The sequence below is a fragment of the Pongo pygmaeus genome, chromosome 7 (genome assembly GCF_028885625.2).
Source record: "Pongo pygmaeus isolate AG05252 chromosome 7, NHGRI_mPonPyg2-v2.0_pri, whole genome shotgun sequence".
Classification (NCBI taxonomy): domain Eukaryota; kingdom Metazoa; phylum Chordata; class Mammalia; order Primates; family Hominidae; genus Pongo; species Pongo pygmaeus.
In genome coordinates, this window is record NC_072380.2 from 528,815 (window position 1) to 555,072 (window position 26,258).

At 49.3% G+C, this 26,258-nt stretch overlaps 2 protein-coding genes across 3 annotated transcripts in view; both read left to right on the forward strand.

Annotated features, from left to right (window-relative positions):
• DLGAP2 (DLG associated protein 2) overlaps positions 1-26,258 on the forward strand; it is a 944,800-nt gene that overhangs the window by 750 nt on the left and 917,792 nt on the right. The gene's annotated exons all lie outside the window — the stretch shown is intronic.
• Positions 168-2,024, forward strand: LOC129042383 (uncharacterized). Its single transcript, XM_054498314.1, has one exon. It carries the CDS (start codon positions 549-551, stop codon positions 1,035-1,037), a length of 489 nt encoding a protein of 162 aa, XP_054354289.1. The 5' UTR covers positions 168-548; the 3' UTR covers positions 1,038-2,024.

A 26,258-nucleotide genomic window follows, 5' to 3' on the forward strand; every position in this document is an offset into this window, starting at 1 on the left:
AGCCGCGGTTGCCGAGACCAGGCGGAGTGGAGGGTGCGCGCAGCGAGGGGGTGGCCGCCGCCCGGCTCTCCAAGTGCGAGCGAGGAGCACGGGGGCTTTTTTAGGGGTGGTTGCTAAGCGAGGCGCTACCCAGCGCAGGGTTTTGTAACTAAGCCTCCCCCAGCAGCGGCTGTTGCTGTCTCCGGCTCCTTCGCTAACGATTGCAGGAGAAATAATGAGGATGTAATTATTACAGCCCTGCGCGGAGGGCTGGGGGGCGGCGGGCGCGGGCTCCTCTGCCTGCGCGCCCAGGTGGGGCTGGGCTGGGCTGGGCTGGGCTGGGCTGGGCTGGACTGGACTGGACGCCTCTCCCCGCCCGGCCCTTCCTCAGCGCGCGGCGTGTGCGGTGCCCGAGGCTTCGGAGCAGGCTGGACCTGGGAACCCGGGGAGGGGCCTGGAGGAGAGATAGTTGGGCGAGGTGGGCGCCGGCGAGAAGGCGGAGCCCCCGGACAGCGGAGGTTCGCAGGTGGAGAGCGGGCGCGGGGGCGAGGGCGCGCGGCGGGTCTGCGATGCGCGTCGGAAACTCGCGGCCCCCCGTCCCGGCCCTGCGCGCTTGGAGCCCGGGTCCTTCCAGCCCCTGCGCGACGCCGCCGCCGCCGCCGCCGGTGAATGGCGATCCCGGCCACGGCTTGGAATTGGGAATTCGTGACTTATCGGCGGCGCCGGTGTTGTATCGATTAAAGATAAAGCGATCAGCAGTGAATTTATCCTTCGTGTGGATGAACTCGGCCAGCCCGGGCTGTGGGGGGTTTGGGAGCTGGAAATATTCTCCAAAGCGCCGCCGCTTCTCCCGTCCTCCCGGACTCGAGGCTGGAGGCAGCTCCGGCGACGCGAAGGCGAGGACCCTCCGGCGAGGTCGGGCCTGGGGCGCCTCGGACAGAGACCCGGTCCCAGAGCCTGGCGGAGCCCGGCAATCCGCTCTGTCAGGAGGAATCTCATCAACAGCCGGTGAATTAATTGTGCTTGGTGAATTAATTGTGCTTGCAGTTGGGAAATAACCCGGTACCTTGGCATAGCCCGAGGGAGTCCAGGAGGCTCTCCAAGGACCCTTCCCCCAGGTCGCGAAGCTGCGCTAAACCCCGGCCCCAGCGCACTTTGGAAGGCACATTTTGGCCTGAGGTGAATGCACCTTACACCATTTTCATTTTACTTCCTTTTCTCTGAGAAAGGTAATAGATAACCAAGGCCAAAAATGGCGAAATGATGAAAAAATGGTAATTCTTGGCAGGTCCAGTTGTTACTCTGGGTTTAAAAAAATGTCATTAATCAGGATTTTCCAGTAGCCAAATTGTCTTGTGCCGGCAGCTGGGTGACTCACAGATTTGGCTCCGATAGTAATTGTAGAGTGTGCGTACCATTTCCTTCTGGATGGTGTGGCTTTTTCATTGCTTGGAAGAGAACACATTAGAATATTTTATCGCCTACATCTGGCAGCTTGGGGAGCAGGCTGTAGGCAATACTCTGTCCAAGCACATCTGGGCGGGGAGGTCGTGGAGGGACCGAGGTGACACAGAGCCGGCCCTGTCCTCGGTTCTGTCTTGGGTCACCTGAGGCATCTTCTCCACCGCGGCAGCTCAGGCGCGTGGGATCTGCTCTGAGTGATGACCTGGGACGCATCCTGCCTCTGTGCGCCATTCCTGCCCCTTCACTGTCACTGCTTGGTGATCGCCCTGTTCTTGCGTAAGAAGTGGAGAGGCACAGAGTGGCTTCCTCTGTTGATCTACCGCGTCAAATCTGTAGATTATAATTTCAGGTTAAAGGGTAAGCGTTGTAAGCAAAATGAGTACTACGTCAAATAATTGAAAGGAATGAAGTAATTAAAAGTAAAGTTTTCTCACCATGAAGATGTTTTCTCAGATAAGCATTCTAAGTCAACTTTTCATAGTATTCAATGTCTATTTGTTATTCTTCCAAAGAACTTTGCACTTATGATTGTTCAAAGTGGTACAGCTTGAGACAGAAATAAACATGTATTTATTTACCAACTTTTTGTATGCCTTTTGTTACTTGTGATTTAAATGGGTTAGTTCGATTTTTATTTTTATAGAATTCAGATGACATTACATTATTTCTTCCCAGTGACATACATGCCCTTCTGTGCTAATCTATTGCTTCTCTTATTTTTGTCTACTTATTTCAGTTTTGAAATTGGTAGAAATTCCAAATTAAATATTAAAAGCAAAAATAGGCTTCATGGAATTTAAATTACATTGGATTCTGTGTACCCAGAACCCAACTAATTCTGAAACTAAAGTGCTCTAATATCTTTTTAAGGGTGAGAAGATTTTGTTTTGTTTTGCTTTGAAGACATTATCTTCCATAATGTTGAAATTGAAGAAATGCTATTTTTTTATTATATAACCGTATTTGAAGAAAAGCTTCATGACTCCTCAGTTATCCAAGGAGTTGAATGATGTATACTTTGATTATAGATTTTAAGATGAAGTTAATTAAATATTCTATTTATTAATCCTCAGGACGGATGCTCCATGGTCATTCATTGGATACAATAAAAATAACTATGATTCATCATTTTGGCCAGATGGGAGTCATATTTAGAGCATTGCCAGCATGTTGGTTATAAAAGAACTATAGGCTGCCGTACAGGAAGTTAGTAGGCACACTTTCTATGCAGTTAAAAATTATTCTTAATCAACCGTAGTTTTACCAAGTAGTTTTCATCATACGAGGCTTTCTAGTGCCACTAACTTCTTAAAAATGTTTTGTTGTTTCCTAGGTACTTGTGTGTACAAAAACTGAGCATGGTGATTTCATGTGTGTTCATGACAAAAGACTTTAATTTCTAGGGAAGTTAAGCAGATGGGCTTCGGCATTGACCAGGTGTGGGGTTGCAGGGTGTGCAAACTGCAGTTTAAATCTTGCATCTGCTGGTAGCCACCTTTCCCTTCCAGGGCTTAACAGCAGTAACAAATTAATCTCCTCAGCAAAGGCAGTAGGAGCTCATCTGTAAACCTCTGTTTTTCTTTTTTCATGTCATTCTTCTGTGCACTGACTTCATGTGCCTATGAAAATCTTCTCCCAATCCTCAGGTCATGGGCCATGACATGCAGTCCCTTAACTTTAGCTCCAGGAGAGGGGCCTGGCTGTTCTGACATCCCGGTGATGGGTGTCCGCTGCAGGGGCTCTAAGGCATGTACCTCTCCTGACTTGCTGGCAGTGTCTTCATGTGGGATGTCAGTTGCCTTAGTTCTGGAACCGTCCTGTCTGTATTTATTGGTGGGCCTTCAGGAGTTGAGCTTTCTAGACCCGTTACTGCAGACTGTGGTGTATTCGCAGTTCAGTGTACGCTTCCCTTTCCAGGCAGCAGCCAGCTCCCCTTGGAGATCACCTGCCCCCTCATGGTGTTGGCTTGGTGGACCGTACTTCCCGTCAGAGGTGGCTCCTGACTGGCCAGAGCCCTAGCTCTCTCTCAAGAGCAATTGGATGAGTGAAGAGCGGGAACTTTCAAGGAGAGGAAAGCTTTAGGAAAAATGGGCGGGAAAGGTGTAAGGCCTGGAGTTGTGGCATCAGTGAACAGCCTTGCAGGGATGGCCTGTCTGGAAACGACGCCCTCATCATCTGTCTGTGGAGGAGAAGGGTGGCCGTTATGCAGAGAGCTTGGTCCTGAGATGGCCTGTCTGGAAACGACACCCTCATCATCTGTCTGTGGAGGAGAAGGGGGGCCGTTATGCAGAGAGCTTGGTCCTGAGATGGCCTGTCTGGAAACGACACCCTCATCATCTGTCTGTGGAGGAGAAGGGCGGCCGTTATGCAGAGAGCTTGGTCCTGAGATGGCCTGTCTGGAAACGACACCCTCATCATCTGTCTGTGGAGGAGAAGGGCGGCTGTTATGCAGAGAGCTTGGTCCTGAGGATGCTGTTGGAAGCTCTGAACTAAGTTATGCCTGAACCATCATTACCCCATGACTTTCAGTTACATAAACCAGGAGATTCTTTCTTTGAATTGAGTTTTCTGTCCCTGACAAGAAAATGGGATGTATGGGTTTTTAGTTTCATCAAACATTTCCACATTAAACCTCTTGTTGCAGGGGAAGGCTTGTTCATCTTCAGGTACTGTTTCTTATATGGTACATCGTGTGTATCGGCAGGAAAAAAAGAGAAAAATTTAAATCAACCATTTTAAACAATGAATAAACATTTGGAACCAGCCCATCTGTAAACTTGTGTTAAAAATTTTTAAAGTAACCTGTGAATCTGACTGATCATTGTCTTTAAAATGTTTCATACTCTGCACAAAAGAAGCAAAATGGGAATGATCCCAAGCGTCCATAGAGTATGTATTTTAAGTTAGGCTGTATTAAAAAATATCCTTTTGTGTGTAATGAATGTTTGTTCTGTGACTTTTGCACAGCATTGCAAGTGGCTTTTTAGAGACAGGGTCTCCCTCTGTCACCCAGGCAGGAATGCAGTGGCATGATCATAGCTAACTGCAGTCTTGACCTCCTGGGCACAAGTGATCCTCCCACCTCAGCCTCTCTAGTAGTTGGTGTATGCTACCACACCCAACTAATCTTTACTTTTTTTTTTTTTTTTTTTTTTTTGTAGAGATGGAGGTCTTGCAGTGCTGCCCAGGCTGGTCTTAGATTCCTGGCCTTAAGGAATCCTCCTGCCCTGGCCTCCTCAAGTGCTGGGATTACAGGAGTGAGTCACTTTTCCCAGCTGCATTTGGCTCTTTATTTGACCTCACCATATTTCAGTTTTGTCATCACTAAGAGTGGGGCCAATGCAATATTAACTTCATAGGGTTAAGGAGGATTAAATAAATTGATGACTGTAAAGTGATAAGAATGGTGCACATAGTAAATGCTGGATTAGTCTTGACTATTTTTATCATGAAAAAATACAATTGAGGCCTACTTTGAGCTAGTCCACAATGAAAGTTATCAAGCCACTCTTTGATTTCTCTCAAAACTCTTTTACTTATTATTTCTGGTCTTCTTTTACTTTTTTGTATATCTCTTGCCACTTTCTGAAAAGTTTTGGACCCAACTTAACCATGAAAGGACAAGGGCAAAAATGCTAATTAGAAAATAGAAATAGAAAATTGGAAGAAACAAATGTGATAACCATGAGGATGGACGTAATTCTCTGGGCATCACGTTTGACACTGAGCTTCCAGGGAGTCAAGTCAACAAAAACCCAAAACCACAAAGCCATGTTCAACCTCACAATCATGCTGTCAGGGTAGACATTGCATACTCATTTTTTTGGTGAAGATGAATTTTCTCTAGCCCTAACTTGTAAGAGATGTTCTGAGGGTAGATCTTATATTCAGGGGCTAGGGTTGTGTAACATATAACAGTTAAAAATACAGAAGTATTTTTTAATGATTTTGTCTTGATTTGATTTCTTTGAAATAAACCAAAAGCAAAACTCACATGCACAGCCTACACTCAGCACTGATGACCTCTTCTTGGTATTTATTTACTTACTTATTTAGAGACGGTCTCACTCCTGTCTTTCAGGTTGGAAAGACGGTCTCACTCCTGTCTTTCAGGAGTGGCATAATCACAGCTCACTGCAGCCTGGACCTCCTGGGCTCCAGTGATCTTCCCACCTCAGCCTCCTGAGTAGCTGGGACTGTAGGCACGCACCACCACACCCAGCTAATTTTTTGTATTTTTAGTAGAGATGGGGTTTCACCATGTTGTCCAGGCTAGACTCTGACTCCTGGGCTCTAGCCATCAGCCTACCCCAGCCTCCCAAAATGTTGCGATTATGGGCGTGGGCCACTGCACAATGCCTTTTGCTGGTCTTTGCATATGATTTCCGTGGCCAGGTCTTCATGTCTGCATCACTGAATAAGCTACTGTGGTTTAGGGCTGAAGACATGTGGATTCACGTTGTGTGTCCTGCAGACAATAGCAATTTCTCAAGTTTCATGTGCCTTCACATTTCCTCTGAGTCTTTTCATCTAAATGCCCAGACACCTGTTTTAGCTGAAGGTAAGTGACTGTTGTTCTGGTGGCCATGGCAGTCTATGGATGGAGCCATCATAATGGTTGTCTCAGACCTAGCGCCGCTTCCCTCTTCTCTCTCTCTCATCTTGTGCGTTGGGAAGAAGTGCTCATTCGCTCAGCAAGCTTAGAGGCAGCGTCTCCTCTCTGCACATCCCCCCTGACCCACGAGATTGGGTTGGGCAGGTTTCTCTGTGCTCTGACTGTCAGGCTGACACCTCTCACCACCTTGTAATTCCCACTTTCCTTGTCTTTGATGTTTTGGAATAGCCACTCTGTGAGGAAGGGTCTTGATCACCCTTGAACCCTGGCCCCGGGTCTCATCTAATGATCTGAATGGGTGAAGGTGCAGAAGAGGGGCTGATGCCTCCTCGAGGTACAGATTCCCCAGCCCGACCTGCGTCCCTTCCTCTTCTCCAGTCTCCTGGGCTGTGCCCCAGCAAGACTCTGGCTTCACTCACACTTGACAGTGCTTTTCATTCCGTCTTTTCCTCATGTCTGTTCTCTCAAACCTAGTTGGAGTGCTGCTTCCCTGGCCCCGATGCCTGAGTGAGGTCATGCTCCCAGCCTCCGAATTCCTCGCTGGGGCTGAGTCCCGGCCTCCACCACCCCCAGTCTGTCCACGTGCTGTCCTCAGTGCAGCAGAAATGGCGGGAAGGGGTGGTCCAGGCCATCCCCACACCTGCCGCAGGGTTTTAGGCCATGTCACTGGATAAACAGTTGCATGAACTCGTAAATACACACAGTGAACGCCTCGTTACGCCACCGTCCCTTCTCCCGCTGCTTCCGAGTTGTGGGTGCTGGAGACAAGCACAATGGCAGGTTATTTACCTTTTTTCTTGGTCTTTAATATGAAACCTTTAGCTCTTTAAAAATAATTTCCATTTTGTAACATTCTTTGTAATATTTTGACATTCTGAACAAACTTCCAAACATCTGTTTTTTGACTATGCTATACATAATTCAGAAATTTGCATAAGCAATTGAGAGTTGTAGTTTCAACCTTTTGTTGTGGCCATTTTAGAATGAAGCACTACTGGGTCTGAAACAAAATGTTCTAGGTTGTCACTATAATTAGATTCAAAGTTTTATTTTTGTTGGTGAAACTTGAGTTCCGTAGTTCTTTAAAGCAACCAAACAGTATTTCTCAGTCTTCAGTTTATCCATCTACTTGCTTCTCTAATGATATTTTCTCAAGAGTCACAGCACTCAATTTTAAAAAACACTTCTTTGCATGTAACTATCCCAGCAATTTCACTTCTGGAAACTTTTCCTGAGGAAACAATCATGAATTTACAGCAAGTTAGCTAAGTGGATGTTCCATCCAGTTTTGTTTCATAGTATAATATTGGAAAACAGCAGTAACAGGATTGGGTAAATTCATGGTGGTACAGCAATGTTATAAAAAATACACATCCACAAAAAGATGGACGTTAAGTACTTAATTCTATAAGAAGGTGTTCATACCATATTAAGTAAAGAGGATGGATTATAAGACAGTATGAATACTTTCATCCCATTTCCCTAAATTACTGAGTTTGGAGCATAAAGACCAGACTGGAAGGATACCAACTCCAGAATGAGGAACCCTAGAAGCCTGATCACATCTCTATCTCACTCAGTGCCAGGCCACCTGCCTATGGGGGTCCGCACCACCCCTCACAGCCCGCGTAGGCCAGCCAGCCAAGGTCATCCCCTCAACACTCTGCCCCCGTCACCCAGGCCTCCTTGCTGGTGCCTGAACTTCAGTGATTGTTGTGGTTGGGGCCCGTATGCCCTGCAGCAAGGCTGGGGGCGTATCTCTCCCTTCCTTCAAGCCTTCCCACATGTGGGGCTTCTCAGAGAGACCAGGCCAAAGTGGGTGCCATCCCTCCAGTGCTCCCGGCTCCCTTGCCTTCTCACACCCCGTGCGACTTATTTATTTTCGATGTTTTCTGGTCATATCTGGCATCTGTTGAGCGCTTCCTATGTGCTGGGCACTGCTGGGCGAGTTACTCACATTAACTCATAGAATTCTCATGCCAGCCCTGTGAGGTCAGTGCTGGCATTGTCTGCAGGCTGCGGATGAGGAAACTGGGGTAGAGGGGCCAAATGGCGCATTGGATCCCGTGTGGGGTCACACAGAGCCACAGGCCACATCGGCAGGGGGGCTCCAGAGCTGGGGGCGCACCTCCACCATCCAGTGCCACAGGCTGGGAGAGAAGATCTGCGGGATAGAGGGCCGTCCACTGTGGTCATGGCATTGTCCGTGCGCCTGACACCTTGCTGGGCATGAGCCTCTCATCTGCTGAATGAATGTGGATCAGAACGCCAGCTGCACACCGGCAGGTGCTGAGGTGGACAGTGGTTTTGATTTTCTGTTTTTGTTTTTGTTTTGCTGTATCAGAATACTTTTGGCTGCATATAATAGAAAGCCCCACACAAAACAACTGAAACTGAGGATTTGTGCGTTCTTACCACAAAGCACCACAGCGGGGCATCCTCGGCAACCAGGTTCCCGCCGTCTGCTCTGTGGCCTTCACCATCCCGGTGTAGCCCCTGCTGGCTGTGGACGCTGGCCTTGAAGGCATGATGCGAGGACGGTGCCCCTGTTAGGGTGACGTTGGCCCTGCAGGCGTGATGGGGACACCTTTGCAGTAAGGAAACCTTGTTGTGAGTTCTCGGGAAGACCTCCCCTCACATCTCATCATGTCCGAGCCGGTGGCTGGGAAGGGAAGTGGGCCCCTTGCCCTGGGCCTGGGGTGGTCTTACTCACCTTCCCGGGCTGAGCTGTCCTGGTTCTCCGGGGGCTGGGGAGAGCGACACTGGAAAGCCGGCCTGTCCTAGAGACCAGGAGGCTCTAGAGGGTGAGGGGCTGCCGGGCACTGCCCCGCCTCTGACTGCTCTTCTGAGTTTGTGCACTACCCACAGTGCGTCCTACTTCTGAGTCTTACAGAACTTCTTTACGTTTTCATTCAATAAAAAGACTGCAAGATATCATAAAGCAGACAGGGAAGGAGAAACCTCCTCTGAAAACCATCGAGCCATAATGAGAAATGCACCATTTACTGTGCTCCGCGCCACTCACGCGATGGGCTTCTCCGCCGGGCCTCGCTTAGGCATCTTTGGTCCCAAGTTCCAGAAACAAGCTCTGGCTGACGAAAAGCAAGGTGGAGAGGCTGGGACAGGCCACGTTCCGGCCGAGGGGAACGCGGAGGACACAGGCGGCTGGAGGGTGAGCTTTGAAGTGGGACGGGGCGCAGGGTGGGGGTGAGGGGGCTCTGCAGCAGTATGGGGGGCTCCATGACGGGACAGGCAGGCAGTGTGGCAGGATCGGGTGTGGGGGCTCCAGGATGGGGCAGGGTGGGGGTCTCTGTGATGGGATAAGTGTGCTCCATGGTGGGATGGGCGGGTCTGTGGTGGGATGGGCGGGTCTGCGGTGGGATGGGCGGGTCTGTGGTGGGATGGGGTGCTCTGTGGCAGGCTCTGTGGTGGAACGAACGTGTCTGCGGTGGGATGGGCGGGCCTCTGTGGTGGGATGGGGGGCTCTGCGGTGGGATGGGTGGGTCTGTGGTGGGATGGGCCGGCCTCTGTGGTGGGATGGGGGGCTCTGCGGTGGGATGGGTGGGTCTGTGGTGGGATGGGCTGGTCTGTGGTGGAATGAATGTGTCTGTGGTGGGATGGGCGGGTCTGTGGTGGGATGGGCCGGCCTCTGTGGTGGGATGGGGGGCTCTGCGGTGGGATGGGCGGGTCTGTGGTGGGATGGGTGGGTCTGTGGTGGGATGGGTGGGTCTGTGGTGGGATGGGCGGGTCTGTGGTGGAACGAACTTGTCTGTGGTGGGATGGGCGGGTCTGTGGGATGGGCGGGCTCTGCAGTGGGATGAGCAGGTCTGTGGCGGGATGGGGGGGCTCTGTGGCAGGCTCTGAGGTGGAACGAACATGTCTGCGGTGGGATGGGCGGGTCTGCGGTGGGATGGGCGGGTCTGCAGTGGGATGGGCGGGTCTGCGGTGGGATGGGCTGGCCTCTGCGGTGGGATGGGTGGACTCTGGGGGTGCTCCATGGGGGACTCCGTGGTGGGATGGGTGGGCTCTGGTGCTTTCTGTCTCTGCCTTGCTCCTCCAAGACTGAGGTCCACAGAGCCAGCTCAGCTCAGCCGCATGCTCCACGTAGCCACAGGGGTGCAGTGTCCCTAAGTGGGGACAGAGTGTGCCATGTGGGCGTCAGTGGGTCAGCATATCCCACGCTGTGACCCGAGGAGGAAGCCCTTACCTGGCGTTTGTTTTCTCCCAGAAAAGCACCAGAGTCCAAACTGTAGAGGAGCCAAGATATAGAATATCTCATATCATTTACCACGTACTTTAGCTTTTTAAAAGGTGCTTACATATATTGGGTGACATCCAGCCCCACAGTGCTGTGAATTTGCAGACGGCATCACTGAGGAGCTCGTGGCGGCACACAGGTGCTCTGCACTGCCCACCAGCACCTGCCCGCTCCTTAGAGCCCTCCTCTGCAGTGGACTGGGACGCTCTCGGAAAGCAGCCAGTGGCTTCCCAGTGGACGAGGGCGGGCGAAACCCAGGGTTACTGCTTTGTTGTGCAGCATGGAGACCTTTCCTTGGCTGCCAGATCTTTGCTTTCTGACAACTTTTATTATATTTGTTACATCTCTTGAGATTTTTCTCACCTACAATCTATTTTGCTCTCTCTGTATCTGGTGGTATAACGGGAGGTGAGTAGGCTACTTTTGTACATTTTCTTTTCTTTTTTCTATATGTGAGAGAGGGCCTTGCTTGTCACCCAGGCTGGAATGCAGTGGCATCATCATAGCTCACTGCAGCCTTGACTTTCTGGGCTCAAGTGATTTTCCTGCCTCAGACCCTGAGTAGCTGGGACTACAGGTGCACACCACCACACTTTTTATATTTTCAGTAAAGCTGGGGTTTGGCTATATTGCTCAGTCTGGTCTCAAACTGTTGGGTTCAAGCAGTCCCCCTGCCTTGGCCTCCCAAAGTGCTGTGATTACAGGCATCAGCCATAGCACCTGGCCTTCTTTTCTTTTATTTCTGGTCATTTTATCTGCTAAGTGTTTAGGAGCTAATTAATGTATTACAAGTCAGTAATAATTCCGTGACCTAGAAATGATTATAGTTTATTGGTGTGTTTCTTTCCAGCCTTCTTCTAATTATTTTAAAAATCAGAATTGGAAATTACTTTGGTTTTTTTCACGTTATATTCTTTTCTAAGAATTTGTCCATATATTCAAAACATCCTTTTATAATTTAATTTTCATTGATGTGTAACGTTCCTGTATGGAGTGTGATTAAAACTTTCCCCTATTGTTTGACGTTTAAGTTACTTATAAAAATGTTTGGCCATTGTTCTGTGGTTAATGTATTTTTTTTGAATATTTTCTGAAAATGTAGATCTTTTTTTTCTCCAGTCAATTCCTAGGAACAGAATTATTGATTAATGGGTGTGTTTAGTTTCCTAGGGGCTGCTATAACACGTTACGACAAATCGGGTGCCCGAAACGGCACAGCGCACTCTTGGTGCTGGAGGCTGGAAGCCTGGAGCCAAGGCATCCTGGAGCCTGCTCCCTCCAGAGGTGCGGGGAGGGTCCCCTCCTCTCCCAGCTTCTGATGGCTCCAGGCATCCTGGCTTGTGGCCTCATCGCTCCAGCCTGCTTCTCTGTCTCCACGTGGCTTCCTTCTCTTCTCCTGGGGTCTCCCCTTCCATCCATCTCAGATCTCTCCTGCAGGACACATGTGAGTGCGGTCAGGGCCCACTCAGAAAGCCCCGGGTTATCCCCTCATCAAAGAGCCTTAGTTCATCACCTCTGCAAAGACCGTCTTCCAAACACGCTCCCATTCCTGGGTTGAAGAGTGCGGTCAGGGCCCACTCAGAAAGCCCTGGGTTATCACCTCATCAAAGAGCCTTAGTTCATCACCTCTGCAAAGACCGTCTTCCAAACACGCTCACATTCCTGGGTTGAAAGGCTTTTCCTAGGTCTCCCTAGGGCCGGTTAGGCCGGCTGCATGGGCGAACGTTCCCGAATCTGGAGGCCGTTGCCAGAGCTCTCTCTAGATGCCGGCATCCACACTGGCACCACCCGTGGGCACTGGCCGTGCCGCATCTTTGCCACACGAGGGGCGGTCAAGGCGATTGTGCAGAGTGGGCTCAGGGAGGACGTCACAGGAAAAGTAACAAAAGAAACCAAAATAAAAAGGAACAAAGAAATGGATCGATTGATCTAACGAAAACATTTCGAATCTTTTCTGTGTGTACAGGAATAAAATCAAGTGCATTTGGAAACCGGTTAATACCCCAGATATGAGGGTTTTCCTGAGTGCATAAAAATGGAGGAAGAATATAAACAGAAAATTAAAGAAGTCAGTATTTCAGTTAATAAGCATTTGAAAATGGTCAAAATTGCCAATGAATGGTAACAGAAAACATGACTTTTAAAAACTACAAGTGAGCTATTATTTTACAGATAATTAACGGCTGTACATTTTGATGTCTGACTTCCAGGGCACCTGGCCCACGTCCCTGTCTGCCTCCGCCCTCCCCTGCACAGGTCTGTTTACCATGTGGCCCCCATCGCTCGCCGTCTGCAGTGTTTCAGGCTGATGGGAGAACAGTGTGTCATGTCTTTATAATGAGATGTAGATTCCCTATTTCAAAAGGCCTAATGGGATAGCATTTCTTAAAAAGAATCAAACTGGCTAAATTTAGTTTCTGAAAAATGTCCAGTCCAATAATAGACCGATTCCGAAATATTCGTCACTGGACCCCTGCTCATTTTGTCTGAGAAGGTGAGTTGGCTGAGTTGTGGACGGTTGGAAGTTTCTTTTTCCATCAGCAAACAGGTGTCCGTAGGCACGCTGATCTCTGGCCACCCTCTCATGGAAAGGAGCATTTTCCTGGATCTCCGGCCACCCTCTCATGGAAAGGAGCATTTTCCTGGATCTCCGGCCACCCTCTCATGGAAAGGAGCATTTTCCTGGATCTCCGGCCACCCTCTCATGGAAAGGAGCATTTTCCTGGATCTCCGGCCACCCTCTCATGGAAAGGAGTGTTTTCCCGGATCTCCGGCCACCCTCTCATGGAAAGGAGTGTTTTCCCGGATCTCCGGCCACCCTCTCATGGAAAGGAGTGTTTTCCTGGATCTCCGGCCACCCTCTCATGGAAAGGAGCGTTTTCCTGGTGCTTGGCTGCTGCAGGTTTCTGATAGTTGCTCAGGAGGTGTCGCGCCCTCTGTCCCTCTCACTCGGCTGTCTCATGACTCCGTGACCAGGCCTCATATTTTTTTCCCCGGGACATTACAGAAGTTGGATCGTGAGGTTAGAAAAACTTCTCTCTGAGTTTCCTCTTTCTGGTCCTTATAGTAAGTTCATCTGACACTTTTTTCAGGCCCATTTTTTTCTCCTTAAAGAAGTGGTCATTTGCTGCTGGCTTAGAAGACGGTCTCCCTCCAGGGCTCTGGTGTGGCCCAGATTCTTCCCTGGTGTTCACCCACCCAGTTTTCATCTCACTTGCTGCTTGGAGGTGAGGGTGCTGGGTTGCCTGCGCCCCCTTCTCCCTTCCCTGTGCTAAAATCATTGGTCTGTCACTTTTTCCTCACTGTGAGGTCAGTGTGGGCTGAATCGTTCTGTCCAGTTGTCCTGCCATGAAGCAGAGGGAGAGGAGAGACTCAGTTAATCCTTAGGCTGCCGGCTACCACCAGTGGGCGCAGAAGGCAAGGTGCACATTGCTCCATGCTCATGCCTCGCCTTTCTTCAGCCTAGTGTGTCCGGGCCGGTCTCACACCCATGGATTAAAGGGCAGATGAAGCCTGGTCTTGCCCGCTGGAGATCCACAGTAAGGCAGGAAGCACAGATGTGCCAATCTCAGTTGCACCACCAGGCAGAGGTGCAGCAGTGCTGAGCCGGATGCCCCTGCTGATGGCAGGGCCTGGTCAGCACCAGCTGCCTGTGCTCAGTGTGGGGTCAGCACCAGCCGCCTGTGCTTGATGTGGAGTCAGAAGGAGAGGATGGGGCAGGAGGTTCTTCGGATAGCTCTGTCCTTGCTGAGCACAGTGGGGGCTGCCCAGAAGATGAAGGCTTAAATTCCCTTCTGAAATTTATAAATGGGGAGATGCCATGTTGCCCAGAGGAACTGGAGAGAGGCAGCCTGGATGTGCAGGCTGCGCCCGTGAGGGATGCTTGTGACTGGATGCTGTGCCTTCAAGGTGGGTAGGGGAGGCCTTCATGGTACTGTCGGCTGGGCCCAGGGCACTGCGCGTCCGGCTCAGAGCCTCCCACTCCTGCCCTTCCAAGAAGACGACCTCCGGGGTCCTCAGAGCAGCCTTCTGTAGGCGACTCTCTCAGCCGTTTAAGTAGATCACCCTCACCCGGTTCCCAATTATTATCACGTGAAAAACGGCAGAAACTGCAGTCATTGTGTGGTTACCACTTTCCTACACCTCTTCCTTAAGGGAACAGATTACAGCTCAAACAGTCTTTTAACTTGGTGTATTTGGGGCAAGTGTTACCATGTGTCTTGCAAACATGAAAGCAGAGGTGTTGAGAAGCCAGGAGGGTTTTGAGAAGCCAGGAGGGTTTACTGGTGGGACGCAGACCTGACCGTTTAGGGCCGGATGGGTGTTGCTGCGGACCCCGCCACTTACACAGAGGAGGGGCCCGGTATTTATGAGGAATTGCTACTCTGTATCATGGAACACAAACTTTATAAACGCGTCTTTGGAGGCTCATCAGTGCTGGGAGGCCAGGCCGTCCCCTGCTCTTTCTTGCGTTTCCAGCTCGCATGGCCCTGGTGGGTTTGTTCTGAAGCCTCCTCTAGGGAAATGGGACATTCAGTCACTAGGAAGAATAAGGGCCTTGAAATCATAACTACGCCAACGAACATTTACTTCCAGGAAGGAAGAATTGCAGGGATGCCTGTGAGATGGGAGGTGCTGCTGAAGGTCTTTTGAGATTGTGGACAGACCTGCAGGAATGAGAAGTTGTCGACGAGGTGCTGAGAGGGAGGCGCAGATGCCTGGGGGAATGAAAAGGAGCCACAGACGGTGGATGGAGCGGGAGGAAGTAGTTGGTGGAGCAGCCAGCAGCCCTAGGAGCTTCGAGTTCTTTATTCATCATTCGAATGCTGTGGGTATAAAAACGTGCCGACTCACCAGATGGAGCCTTATCCACTCCACAGACACACTTGTGTGTCCTCTAAGATGATCCAAGCTAATGAAATAGATAAAAACTTGTTATTTTCCTTGAGGTCTTAAAAAGTCCTGCACAGAGAAGCCGGGTATGTTGAGTGGCCCGCCATGGGGTAGGCTGTTCCCTGTCCGGGTGGCGCGGTACGGCGTGCGATTGCAGCAGGAAGGGCCTTCTGGGCACCACCAAGCGCAGACCCTGGGTGCAGCGTCAGGTGCACTTTAATTCCACATTTAACAGCCGTGCCTTCTTGTCTACCTTGCCTGGAGCTCTCTTTCTGAGGGTGGGAAGCTTCGGTTGCCTGGCGGATCTGAGTGAGGATGGAGGCGCACCGTTCCACGTGGGGAGTGAGTGGTACGGTGTAGGAGGCCTCAGAGCAGGTGCCTTTCTGAGTCCTCACGGCAGCCTCTGCAGCAGGCGTCCCAGCCACACTTGACAACCTTTCCTGGGGCTCACTTTGTGAGACCCTGACGGATTTCGTCCACTGTCACTGCCATACCCCGTCGCCAACTCTGTGGAGTACTTCCCGTTCTCACTGACACACGGTTCCGTTCCACACTGACATGGACAGATTTCATTGAACCTTAAACAATGGGACAACTCTCTTCCTAAAAAATCCAGGACTGACAGAAGCGAAGACACTTTTGGCCTGGGTTTTGCATGTTTTACCTGTCTTCCTCTGTGCCCATGCCTTTCCTGAAAGGTGCAGTGAGCTTTGCTTAGAAACAATGGTTGCAGTGTCAGTATCTTACATTCCTGAAGCTAGGAATAATACTACTTAGACGTCCAAGGCCACAGAGTAGGGATTGAAAAGCAGTGTGCCTGCCCAGGTGCGGGGCTTACACCTGCAGTCCTAGTGCTCTGGGAGGCCAAGGAGGGAAGACTGAGGTCAGGAGTTTGAGACCAGCCTGGGCAACATAGTGAGACCCCACCTCTAAAAAAAAATTAGCCAGGCATGGTGGTGTGCACCTGTAGTCTGGTCACTCAGGAGGCTGAGGTGGGAAGATCGCTTGAGTCCAGGAGTCTGAAGCTGCCATGAGCCACACACGCCACTACACTCCAGCTTGGTGACAGAGTGAGACCCTGTCTTTAAAAAAGAAAGAAAAAAAGCAAGTAAGGAAGCAAGCAGTGTGCTGTTGTAACCAAGATACATATTTTTAGTCCATCTGGTAAATCATCCTAGCAATTTGTGATAATCTGGATGACTTTGGCTGAGTTTCTGGAAGCTTGCTGACAATATGGTCTTCTAGAAGAGGCTTTTGGCATGTCTGGTGGATACAAAAGAGGACACGAGGGTTTATTACTGATGAGTCATTCATTCATTTGATGTATTTACCAATAACCCCCAGTGCCTGTCACTGCGTTTGGCCTTGAGTATGCTTTTGTAAATACAGAGGACAGTGTTTTCTGGATTTAGAGTCTGTGGCGGGAGATAAATATTAAGTATCCTGTAATCCCAGCACTTTGGGAGGCCAAGGTGGGTGAATTGCTTGGGCTCAGGAGTTTGAGACAAGCTTGGGCAACGTGGCAAAACCTCGTCTCTACAAAAAATACTCAAATTATTAATACCTGGGCGTGGTGGCTCTTGCCTGAGGTCTCACCTACTTGGGAGGTGGGAGGAATACTTGAACCCAGGAGGCAGAGGTTGCAGTGAGCTGTGATTGCCACTGCACTCCAGCCTGGGCGACAGAGCAAGACCCTGTCTCAAAAAGAAAAAAATTAAGTGCCAAGCAAGTGAATTGCTAAACATGTTTTTTATAATCTTGATTATAACTGAGCTCTGACTGTGGGAGCAGCTGGAAGCCCAGTAGAGAAGCGGCATTTGAGGTGAGGTCTGGAGTGTGAGTAGGAACGAGGGGCAGGTATTCCAGGCCCAGGGAGAGAGGGAGGGGCAGAGCTCTTGGTGAATCTGAGGACTGTGGGTTGACTAGTGGCTGGCATGGCTGGGGGGCCTGGAGAGGGGGCCCCATGTGTGTCAGATCCCCGGCTGGGCTGCCGTCCACCGGGTGATGCCCCCAGGTGTGGTTTTGAAAGAGCAAAGTGCTGGGTGTTGGCTGGGAAGCCAGGATTCTGAATTTGTCAATTGACTGTCAGGGCTGTGCCACCCACACACCAGAGACCATGGCAGGCAAGGAGGCGGGTGGAGAGTGTGGGATAATGCTGGGGTGTGCCCACAGGTGGTCGGGGAATCCAGGGGCATCCTAGTGCTTACCCGAGGCTTGGTGCCCTGAGCTGTTGGGGTCCTGTTTTAGGTTATAACCGGTATTTGGGTGACAAGGCAGTTAGGGGCCAGGCTGTGAGGGCCTTTTAGGTCAAGTTAGCGGCTTTTTTTGTGCTAATGGTCATAAGAACACACTGATTTTGTGGCTGGAATACCTTGCCGGGGGCTGTGTGAGGATGAGCGGGTTGGGGCCACGAGTGTCTGGGAGGAGCTGGCGTCTGTGAGGGATACTGCTGGTGGCATAGGAGGCGGGAGAAGGTGATGGACTCATGCTGTTTAGCAAGTGGACCAGGCATTGTCATGGCCAGAGGAGGAGCAGGTGTGGGCAGGTGAGGGCTGACGGCAAAGACGATGCTGTTGTGGGACCGCCTTTGAGGACCAGGTTGGGTTACAAGCCATGGAGCTGATATTGAGAATGTTCTCTAATCTGTTCTTAATTAGCACAGATGCAATCTTATATATTAGAGAAGATTTTAAGACACAATAAAAAATTCATGAACTTTAGTTTGCCAAACCAGGCCTTGTACTTTAGGTGTGAAAGCTGGGATTTACTTTTTTTTCGTCTCCCTGATTTCATATTCATATCCAGCCTACCCTGAGATCTTACTGGGATCTCAGGACAGAAGTCTGCTGAGTCAAGACCTGTGCAAGCTGAAAGATTGTCTGGTCAGGCCTCACCTTTCACAGATGCGGAAACTGAGGCTGGACCTGGAATCCCCCTTCCCCTGAGCGCTGTCTCCCCACACAGACTCTGCCCAGCCACACCCTCCTCACCCTGAGCTTGAGTCAGGAGAACGTTCTTTTAGCAGATCTCCCGCCTCCGGTCTCTCTCGGCTTGAAACCATCCTACACACAGCTGCCGGGATAATCTTTCTGGAGCCATTTTTATCATGTCACTTCTCTGCACGCGGTGTTTTCTGTTGCCTTTTGGCAGACCCAGATTTCTCCTTTCTGACTCTCAAGCTTTCTGCAAAATGTCCTTTTTCCTGGGGTGCCCACAATGGGTCTTCTGGAATGTTTGCCGCAAGAAGCTGTTTCCGTGCAGTTCCCTGTTCGTGGCTCCCTGTTTCCCACCATGGGGCCTTTGCACATGCTGCACCCCCACCTGGAATACTTGCCATCAACCCCCACCTCAAGCTGTTTTTTCTCATTGCTCTCTGTCCCCTTCCCTTTCCCATCTAACTCAGGGACCTTTCTGCTTTAAACTTGCTCCAAAAAATTCTTCCCTCCCCTGAACTCGGACCATTTCTTCACTTTTGGGTCCCTTTTAGTAGTGAGTTATCCAGTTTACATTTATAGAATATGTAAAATACCACAATCCAGCCAACCTGCCCTCATCCAGTGATGAAGCCGATCTGTGAAAAATGCTAAGAAGGCCCCCATGAGATTTATTGAAAATATGGTTTCCTTCGTGTGTCGGCCATGGTGCAGTTGCATGAGACTCGATTTATTTAGCACCGTGTTTTGAGGACTGTTGCTCTGAAAGTTGAATGACACCCGTAGGCACTGGGCTGATGGGATGTTCTGGTGGGTTCCTAAGCATGAGCCTTTGCTTCATTTGGGTTTACCGTTTGGACCCGGCTCTACCCTCCCCTGTGTCACGTGCTGCTCACGGCAGCTGACGGATGGTGCTGAGTCACAGGCTGTGTGGTCCACAGGCTGGCTGAGGGTTAGGATTGTACGCGACCATATCTGAGATCAGATGTCTTTGAATTAAAGATTGTGTGTCTTTGATTTTCCTATTTTGGGTTCATGTTTTTAGCAGAATCTAGAGGGTGTTGAAGTTGTTCTGAAGCTGTATCCAATTCCCTGGTGCTCTGCATCAAAGTCACTATGTAATCAAAGACAGTCTCCTCTCGTGTATTTTAAAGAGGAATCGGGGCACAGGTACCAGGCATTCCCGAATGCGTCTTGTCTCCTCCCTTCCCACCTCTGTGGTCATTAGGGACTGCCGGGCGGTGTGGGGCAGGTGTGTGGGGTTGAGTCCTGGTGCTGCCTGCCACCTTTGAGCAGTGAGGACATGGCTGTGCCCTTTACTGTCCCTGCCCTGTTATTTTATCTGCGAAATGGAGATGATGGTAATTTCAACACCTACCATACATGGCTGTTACAAAGATCAGAATGAAAATGAGGTCACTGAGGCCTAAAGAGCAGGAGTGGCCGTCCCGAGGTTCCCTCATGGCCAGGTGGACAGTGAAGCCAGGACTGATGGAGGGGCCCCTGTATTGTGAGCAATATTTCTTATTTTTGTTTCCAAAAATATTTTTTCTTCCGGCAAAAACTCGGTAGTGCCACATCTGTACTTTCTGAATAAACCTTGAAACAATCATGAAGGCCTTTCTGTAGGTAGAGGGTTACCTCGTTTCCCTGTTATTGCTTATCAGGTTGTATTTAAAAACTTAAAAATGATTTAATATTTATATATTTATAGATATTTTAAATAAAAGTAACATTTGCGTATAGTTTACAAATCAAATAGTTCAGAAGGAGCTACAATTGAAAATCAAGAGTGTCTTGCTCCACCTCTGCCCATCCCAAGGTGCCCAGGAGAATCACTGGTAAGTCACTGTTAAAGACTTCCTTTTCTGAAATTTTATTTGAGACAGGGTCTTATTCTGTTGCCCAGGCTGGAGTGCAGTGGTGTGATCATGGCTCACTGCAGCTTCAACCCCCTGGGCTCAGGTGATTCTCCCACCTCAGCCTCCTGAGTAGCTGGGACTACAGGTGTGCACCACCACACCTGGCTAATTTTTGTAGAAATGTGGTCTTGCCATTTTGTCCATGCTGGTCCTGAACTCCTGGGCTCAAGTGATCTACCTGCCTCAGCTTCCAAAGTGCTGAGATTACAGGTGTGCGTCACCATGCCTGGCCAAGACTTTATTTTTCAAAGAGTTTTAGATACACTGCAAAATTGAGCAGAAGGCACAGAGAGTTCCTATCTACCCACTACCCTCCCCAACAGCCTTCCCATTATCAATACCCCCGACAGCCTTCCCATTATTAATACCCCCGACAGCCTTCCCATTATCAATACCCCCCACAGCCTTCCCATTATCAATACCCCCCACAGCCTTCCTGCTATCAATACCCCCCACAGCCTTCCTGCTATCAATACCCCCCACAGCCTTCCTGTTATCAATACCTGCCACAGCCTCCCTGTTATCAATACCCCCCACAGCCTCCCCATTATCAATACTGCCTGAGTGGTGTGTCTGCCACAGTGGATGGACCCACACTGATGCGTCATTGCCATGTGGAGTCCATGGTTGACGTGGGGCTCCCCCCTGGGCTGCACGTTCCAGAGTTGGGACATGTTCCCGGGGTTGGGATGGGTGTGCACAGGTGTGTGTCCAGCACCCTGGAGTCCACGGTTGACGTGGGGCTCCCCCCTGGGCTGCACATTCCTGGGGTTGGGACGGGTGTGCACAGGTGTGTGTCTGGCACTCCGGAGTCCATGGTTGACATGGGGCTCCCCCCTGGACTGCACATTCCCGGGGCTGGGACAGGTGTGCATAGGTCTGAGTCCAGCACTCCGGTGTCCCCCAGGGCGGTTTCCGCACGTGACTCCCTGCGACTGGTTCCTGTGTGTAGCTCTGTGGGGGTGACTTACATGCCCCTGATGTATCTACTCTAGATATTAAGTATTTACCACCTCTTCCCCTCTCTCGATAGAATTGAACTGTTGCTTTTAGTCCTTCCTTTGCTAACTCATTAACTTTAAATGATAAATCGCACCTTAATTTCTTGCTCTGTCAGCTCTAGGCAGTGTCAGTTGACAGACCAGCTTGCTGTGGAGAGATGCCAGCAGCTCCACGCTTCCTTCTCATTTCGCGTCCACCACGCAGCATTTGTCAGAGTTAAGACCATTGAAAGTCTGTTTAGTAATCAGAGTTAATTTTGGTGCTTTTTTGTATGAGCCGAACATTGAAAATACATCTCTGTGTCCACCTTACGCTGACAATTTCCTTGCAGAGCCGACTGCTGCACACTGAGGGTTTTCTTTCTTGTCCTTCCTGGAATTTCTGTGGCTCCTTCTTTTCTTGCATTTCCATCTTTACTCCTCTTAAAGGTGTTCCAGAGGCCCAAGGGATGACACAGGCTTCTCAGTGTGACGCCTCCTGTCTCCTCCCTTTTGCTGCCTGATCTGTGGGGGTTTCTTTCCTGGAGTCTTCACTGTGACCTTCAGAACCAGCTTCTCTTTAGGCCTGAACGCAGCCCTGTCCTTTCTAACCCTTTCATCTCTGTCCTGGTTACACCGATTGTTTCTGAAACTTCTCATGGCTTTTGTCTTTATTTCCACCCTCATTTTGTTGATGTCCATCTTCCAATATTTTCCTGAAGTTTCTCATCTTGCCTGTCCGAAACTCTACCCTCATATATTTGAAAGTTTGGTTGGGTATAGAATTCTGACACCAAAATAATTTTGCCTAAGAATTTTGAGGGCATTTTTCTTTCCTGAGTTTGTTGGTTTTAACTCAGTGTTGTTGCTGGGAAGCCTGATTTTTGTCCCTTTGCTGAAACTGACTCGTGCTCTCCCGACACTCAGTTTCTTCTCTTTATCCTTGTGTTCTAGAAACTCACAAAGGTGTGCATGGGTGTCAGGCTTGTCCCTCAGTGCAGATGCAGGGCTTCGCGAGCGCCTCTGATTGGGAGTTGCACACATGCACCTGCTGCTTCCACAGGCGCTTGGCGGCATTCCCCCATCCCTCCTGCTTGCTCTCCTGTTGCTGGGGTTTGCTGTTCTCCTCAGGGTGCCTACACCGAGAGCCACCATACTGCAGGAGACCCTAATTCCCAGAGCTTAGGTCTCAAATCAATTTTTGAGAGGAAGAATGTTCCAATTTTGCAAGTGGGTGGTAGTTTCCAGGCTGATGAGCATTTTGGTCGGGGGGCATATGAGGACTGGCAGCTGACATGGTCGGTCCTGGTTAGCCTCGAGTGTTTGCCTGTGCCAGGTGCCATTCTGAACCATCCACTCTCCATACGTCACTTGTGTCCCTTTCGTCTCTGCCCGGAGTGACCAGGCCTGGGTGTCTTGAGCCTGGCGTGGGGGGCCAGGTCCCTTCTCTGCTCCCCCAACTTTACTTTGTCCTCTGCTCCCTTCCTCTCCAGTTCCCAGTAAATTGGTAGAACCTGCTGGTCTTCCACCTACGCCTTTCATCTCTGTAAATTTCTTTCTTTCTGAACTCCTTTACTGTCACTCACTGGGGGTTTGAAGGAAGAGGAGGCGCATCCATACAGTTCCTCAACCACCTCAAATTGGGAGCAGACTGCAGTTCTATTGCATCATGGATTTTGGCTTGAAATGTAGTATAATTCTCTACCGTTATTCACATAATAATGGCCAGGCCTTCTGTAAGATTGTAGTTTTTTCTATCTACATGGCGTTGCTTTTAAACAAAAATCTGTGGATTTCACAATTTCACAGGTGGACGTGTGACTGAAAGGCCAGTGTGGGGGATCCTGGCCGGGATGGGCACTGAGTCCCCTCCATGCGCCCTTAGGGAATGTCTTCTTTCATGTTTGAAAGCAGAGACACCAGCAACCATGGAGTGAGAGTCATTCCTGTGTGTCAGGCACTCCTGGGACCCTTCCGAGAAGACGGCCCGAAACGCGGAGCCAGCTCCCTCTGTTCCTGAAATGAGTGCCTGAGGAAGAGCCTGAGGTCGCACTGTCCTCACCCCTCCGTCCCGGGCTCGCTTCTTGCAGCAGCTGTCCACCCTGGCGTGCGACACCCTGGGGAGGAGGCTCTGCAGAGGGGACATGGAAACATTGGCCTCGAGACTGAGAAAGTGAACGCCCCTGAGGGCTGGATGAGGATGCTTGTGAAGCAGGAGATTTTCACTTGTTTTTAAGAAAACCCAAGGTGGAACTGATGAACCTGCCTCGGGTGCAGCATCCGGAATATTTACGATGATAGGTCGCTGTGGGTTTTGGCGTATATCTTCCAGGCAGTCAAAGGCTGTGCTACATAACTGTCACAGAACTCCTATGTGTCTCTTTGTGAGCAAAGTTTCTCATGCTCACATCTAGAAAAACAAAACATAATCCTAGAAGTAATGCTTAGCCCAATTAGTCCAACAGAAACTAATATTTATCCATGGGAGAAAAAGCCCGCTCTTACCGTGAAGTGGTAGAGGTTTACTTTTTATGTGCAACTTATTACTAACGATATGGAATATCTTTGTCAAACACTTGGGACCTCATGGTCACAGGGTGTTTTAAAATGTAAATTGTATTCACATATACATCTTTGTTGCAGAGAAGTATAACATGATGAATGAGAACTTTCAAGCATGTAATAGGTTATTTTGGGATGAAATCTTTGGCTCAAATGGAGTGGAATTAAGAGGTGAAAGAGAGTAAAAGTAACAGTGTCAAATTTGTTCATGTATTTAAGAGAAACCATTCCGAGTTGCCACTTTGCTGACTCCCAGGGGTCACCCACTACTTTGCAGAGCTCTTCTGCTCGCCACCTGGGCAGCCCTACCATGGTGGCCACCCAGTGAGTATGACCCTGTGGGGTCCACTGAATACATTTAAAGGAACAAGGTGACAGTTTGATTGAAGGAGACAGGGTCTCACTCTGTAGCCCAGGCTGGAGTGCGGTGGCACCGTCACAATGATCACAGCTCACTGCAGCCTCAACCTCCTGGGCTGCAGTGATCCTCCTGCCTCAGCCTCCAGAGTAACTGGATCACAGGTACACACCACTACACCAGGCTAGCTTTTGAATTTTTTGTAGATACAGAGTTTCACCATATTGCTCAGGCTGGTCTCCAACTCCTGGTCTCAAGCAGTCACTCACCTTGGCCTCCGAAAGTGCTGGGATTACAGGCGTGAGCCACTGTGCCCAGCTGACAGTTTTATTTAAATGTCCAGTAATGACAATGGAGTAGGAATTAAGTCATCTGCAATACTTCACAAGTTATTCAAAGAGGGATTGGAGAAAAAAAAAAGGGGGAAGACCACTAGTTTAGGGAATCAGGAATCCAGAAATCTGGTGGGTTTAGGAGTGCGGGAACGAAGCCGAGCCCAGGCTGACCGTGCCTTGGAAGGAGCGTGGCATTGCGGAGACACGGAGGATCAGCAGCGCAGCCGGGGTGAGGACTGGGGTTAACCCGCACTTCCCTTCGCATGCTACTGCTGTATTTATTGAGAAGGCTGCTTGTTAAGGACGCACATCATATTGAAGTGAAGATCACTGTTACTGTTTTCACTCATCTTCTTGCATATCAAGATAAAGAGCCCTCCATGGTTATCAGAAAAACTGCTTGAATCTGAAGGGGGAGCTTCACTGTTGCTGCCGTGCTCTTGTGCTATTAGAAGTTGTTAAAGGAGGAGACCTTATCAATGGCATCTTGAATGGGATTTTGTTCCATAATTCCCACTTCTAAGACCATTCCTCGTAGAATTTCCTCAAAAGGGTCTGTTGAGAATAAGAGAGATGGAGTAACAATTTATGATGGAAACACATGATGAGTGGCAGACGTTAGGCAGGTGAGCAGACGGTGGTGGTCGGTGGTGACCCAGAGAGGCAGTGCTGGCTGAGGAGAGGGCAGCACACCTCGCCGGGGACTCGGTGTGTCCTTTGTCTCAAAGACAATATGTGTGTCCTGAATGCAAGGCCTTGAACACACGTGAGGTGTGGAAAACCTGTTACTTGGTGGTAGAATTTAAAAAAATGAAAAGAATGAGGCAAACGATGAAATAGAAAATCCTTCTAACTGCAGTCTTGACTCATAGCTGATGATTTCCTTAATTAAAATTCTAAAAGTATTTAGAATTAAACAGAAACCGACGGCCTCATAAAGTGAAACCAATTGGTGTTTGGAGGGCCAGGGCCTTTACTGTGTTTGGCTGAGCTTCCGGCTTTTAATTGGAAATTTTCGTTTTTAAGAGTCTAGTTTGTTCCAATAGGGTGTGTATGTCTTAAGACTTCCTAACCTGTAACCACATTTAGTTTTTGTGGTTTAAATAGACTGATGAGGTTCTGAGTCATGCCTCTCCCTCCTGAAGGCATGACATGCTATCTGAATTGGGCCAGGGCTCAGCACCGTGCCGCAGCTGCCACTCATCCTGCCTCATTTTGGCAATGAAGAGTCACAGGCGTGGATTTAGACTGGAAGGCTTCTCACTACCCAGAGGTGAGGAAGTGTGGGGTACAACATTTTTATTCAAGCTTCCATCTAGAGAAATTGCTTCTATCACAAATCTTTTTAAACCCTTACTCGGTAATTTTCTCACTTCCTATGAATTACTCCATCCATCCGAGAGAAGAAATGAGATCAAAACTTACATAAATGCCTATTATATACTTTGTCACTTCACTGTTTAAAAAAGAACTGTCATTTTCTTCTAAAACCCATCAATGTGTCTTCTGACAGGATAACAAGTAGGAAATACCTGTGGTGGAGCCCACAGACTCTGCGGCTGATTTTGTGGTCTAGCCTTGTCACCCGAGTCCAAGCTCTTCTCAGTTTTATTGTTAGGTAATAAAAATCACCCTCATATTATTGATTAGTTATTTTTCTAATTAGACACATCAGTAACCTGTACCGTAAGTACCATAAAACTGGCCCCATCACACACCTTGTGGTTGTAGTAGAGGAATGACTTGTGCCATCTTCTAAGCTGTTGTGTAAGGGGCTTACTGTTGTGTAAGGGGCTCATAACTTGCAGGTTCTTTCATAGGTATAACTGTGACCTGAGAAAAAAGCAGTCTATTCTAAATACTAGCCACAGAACTTTAAAAAAATTTGTACCAAAATTTACCTATAAATCCAGATGTTTCATATCTAACCTACTCAAAGCAAAATGAAGATTCAAAGAG

Excerpts from the sequence above, each read along its gene's own strand:
- LOC129042383 (XM_054498314.1), top strand. The coding sequence starts at position 549 with ATGCGCGTCGGAAACTCGCGGCCCCCCGTCCCGGCCCTGCGCGCTTGG.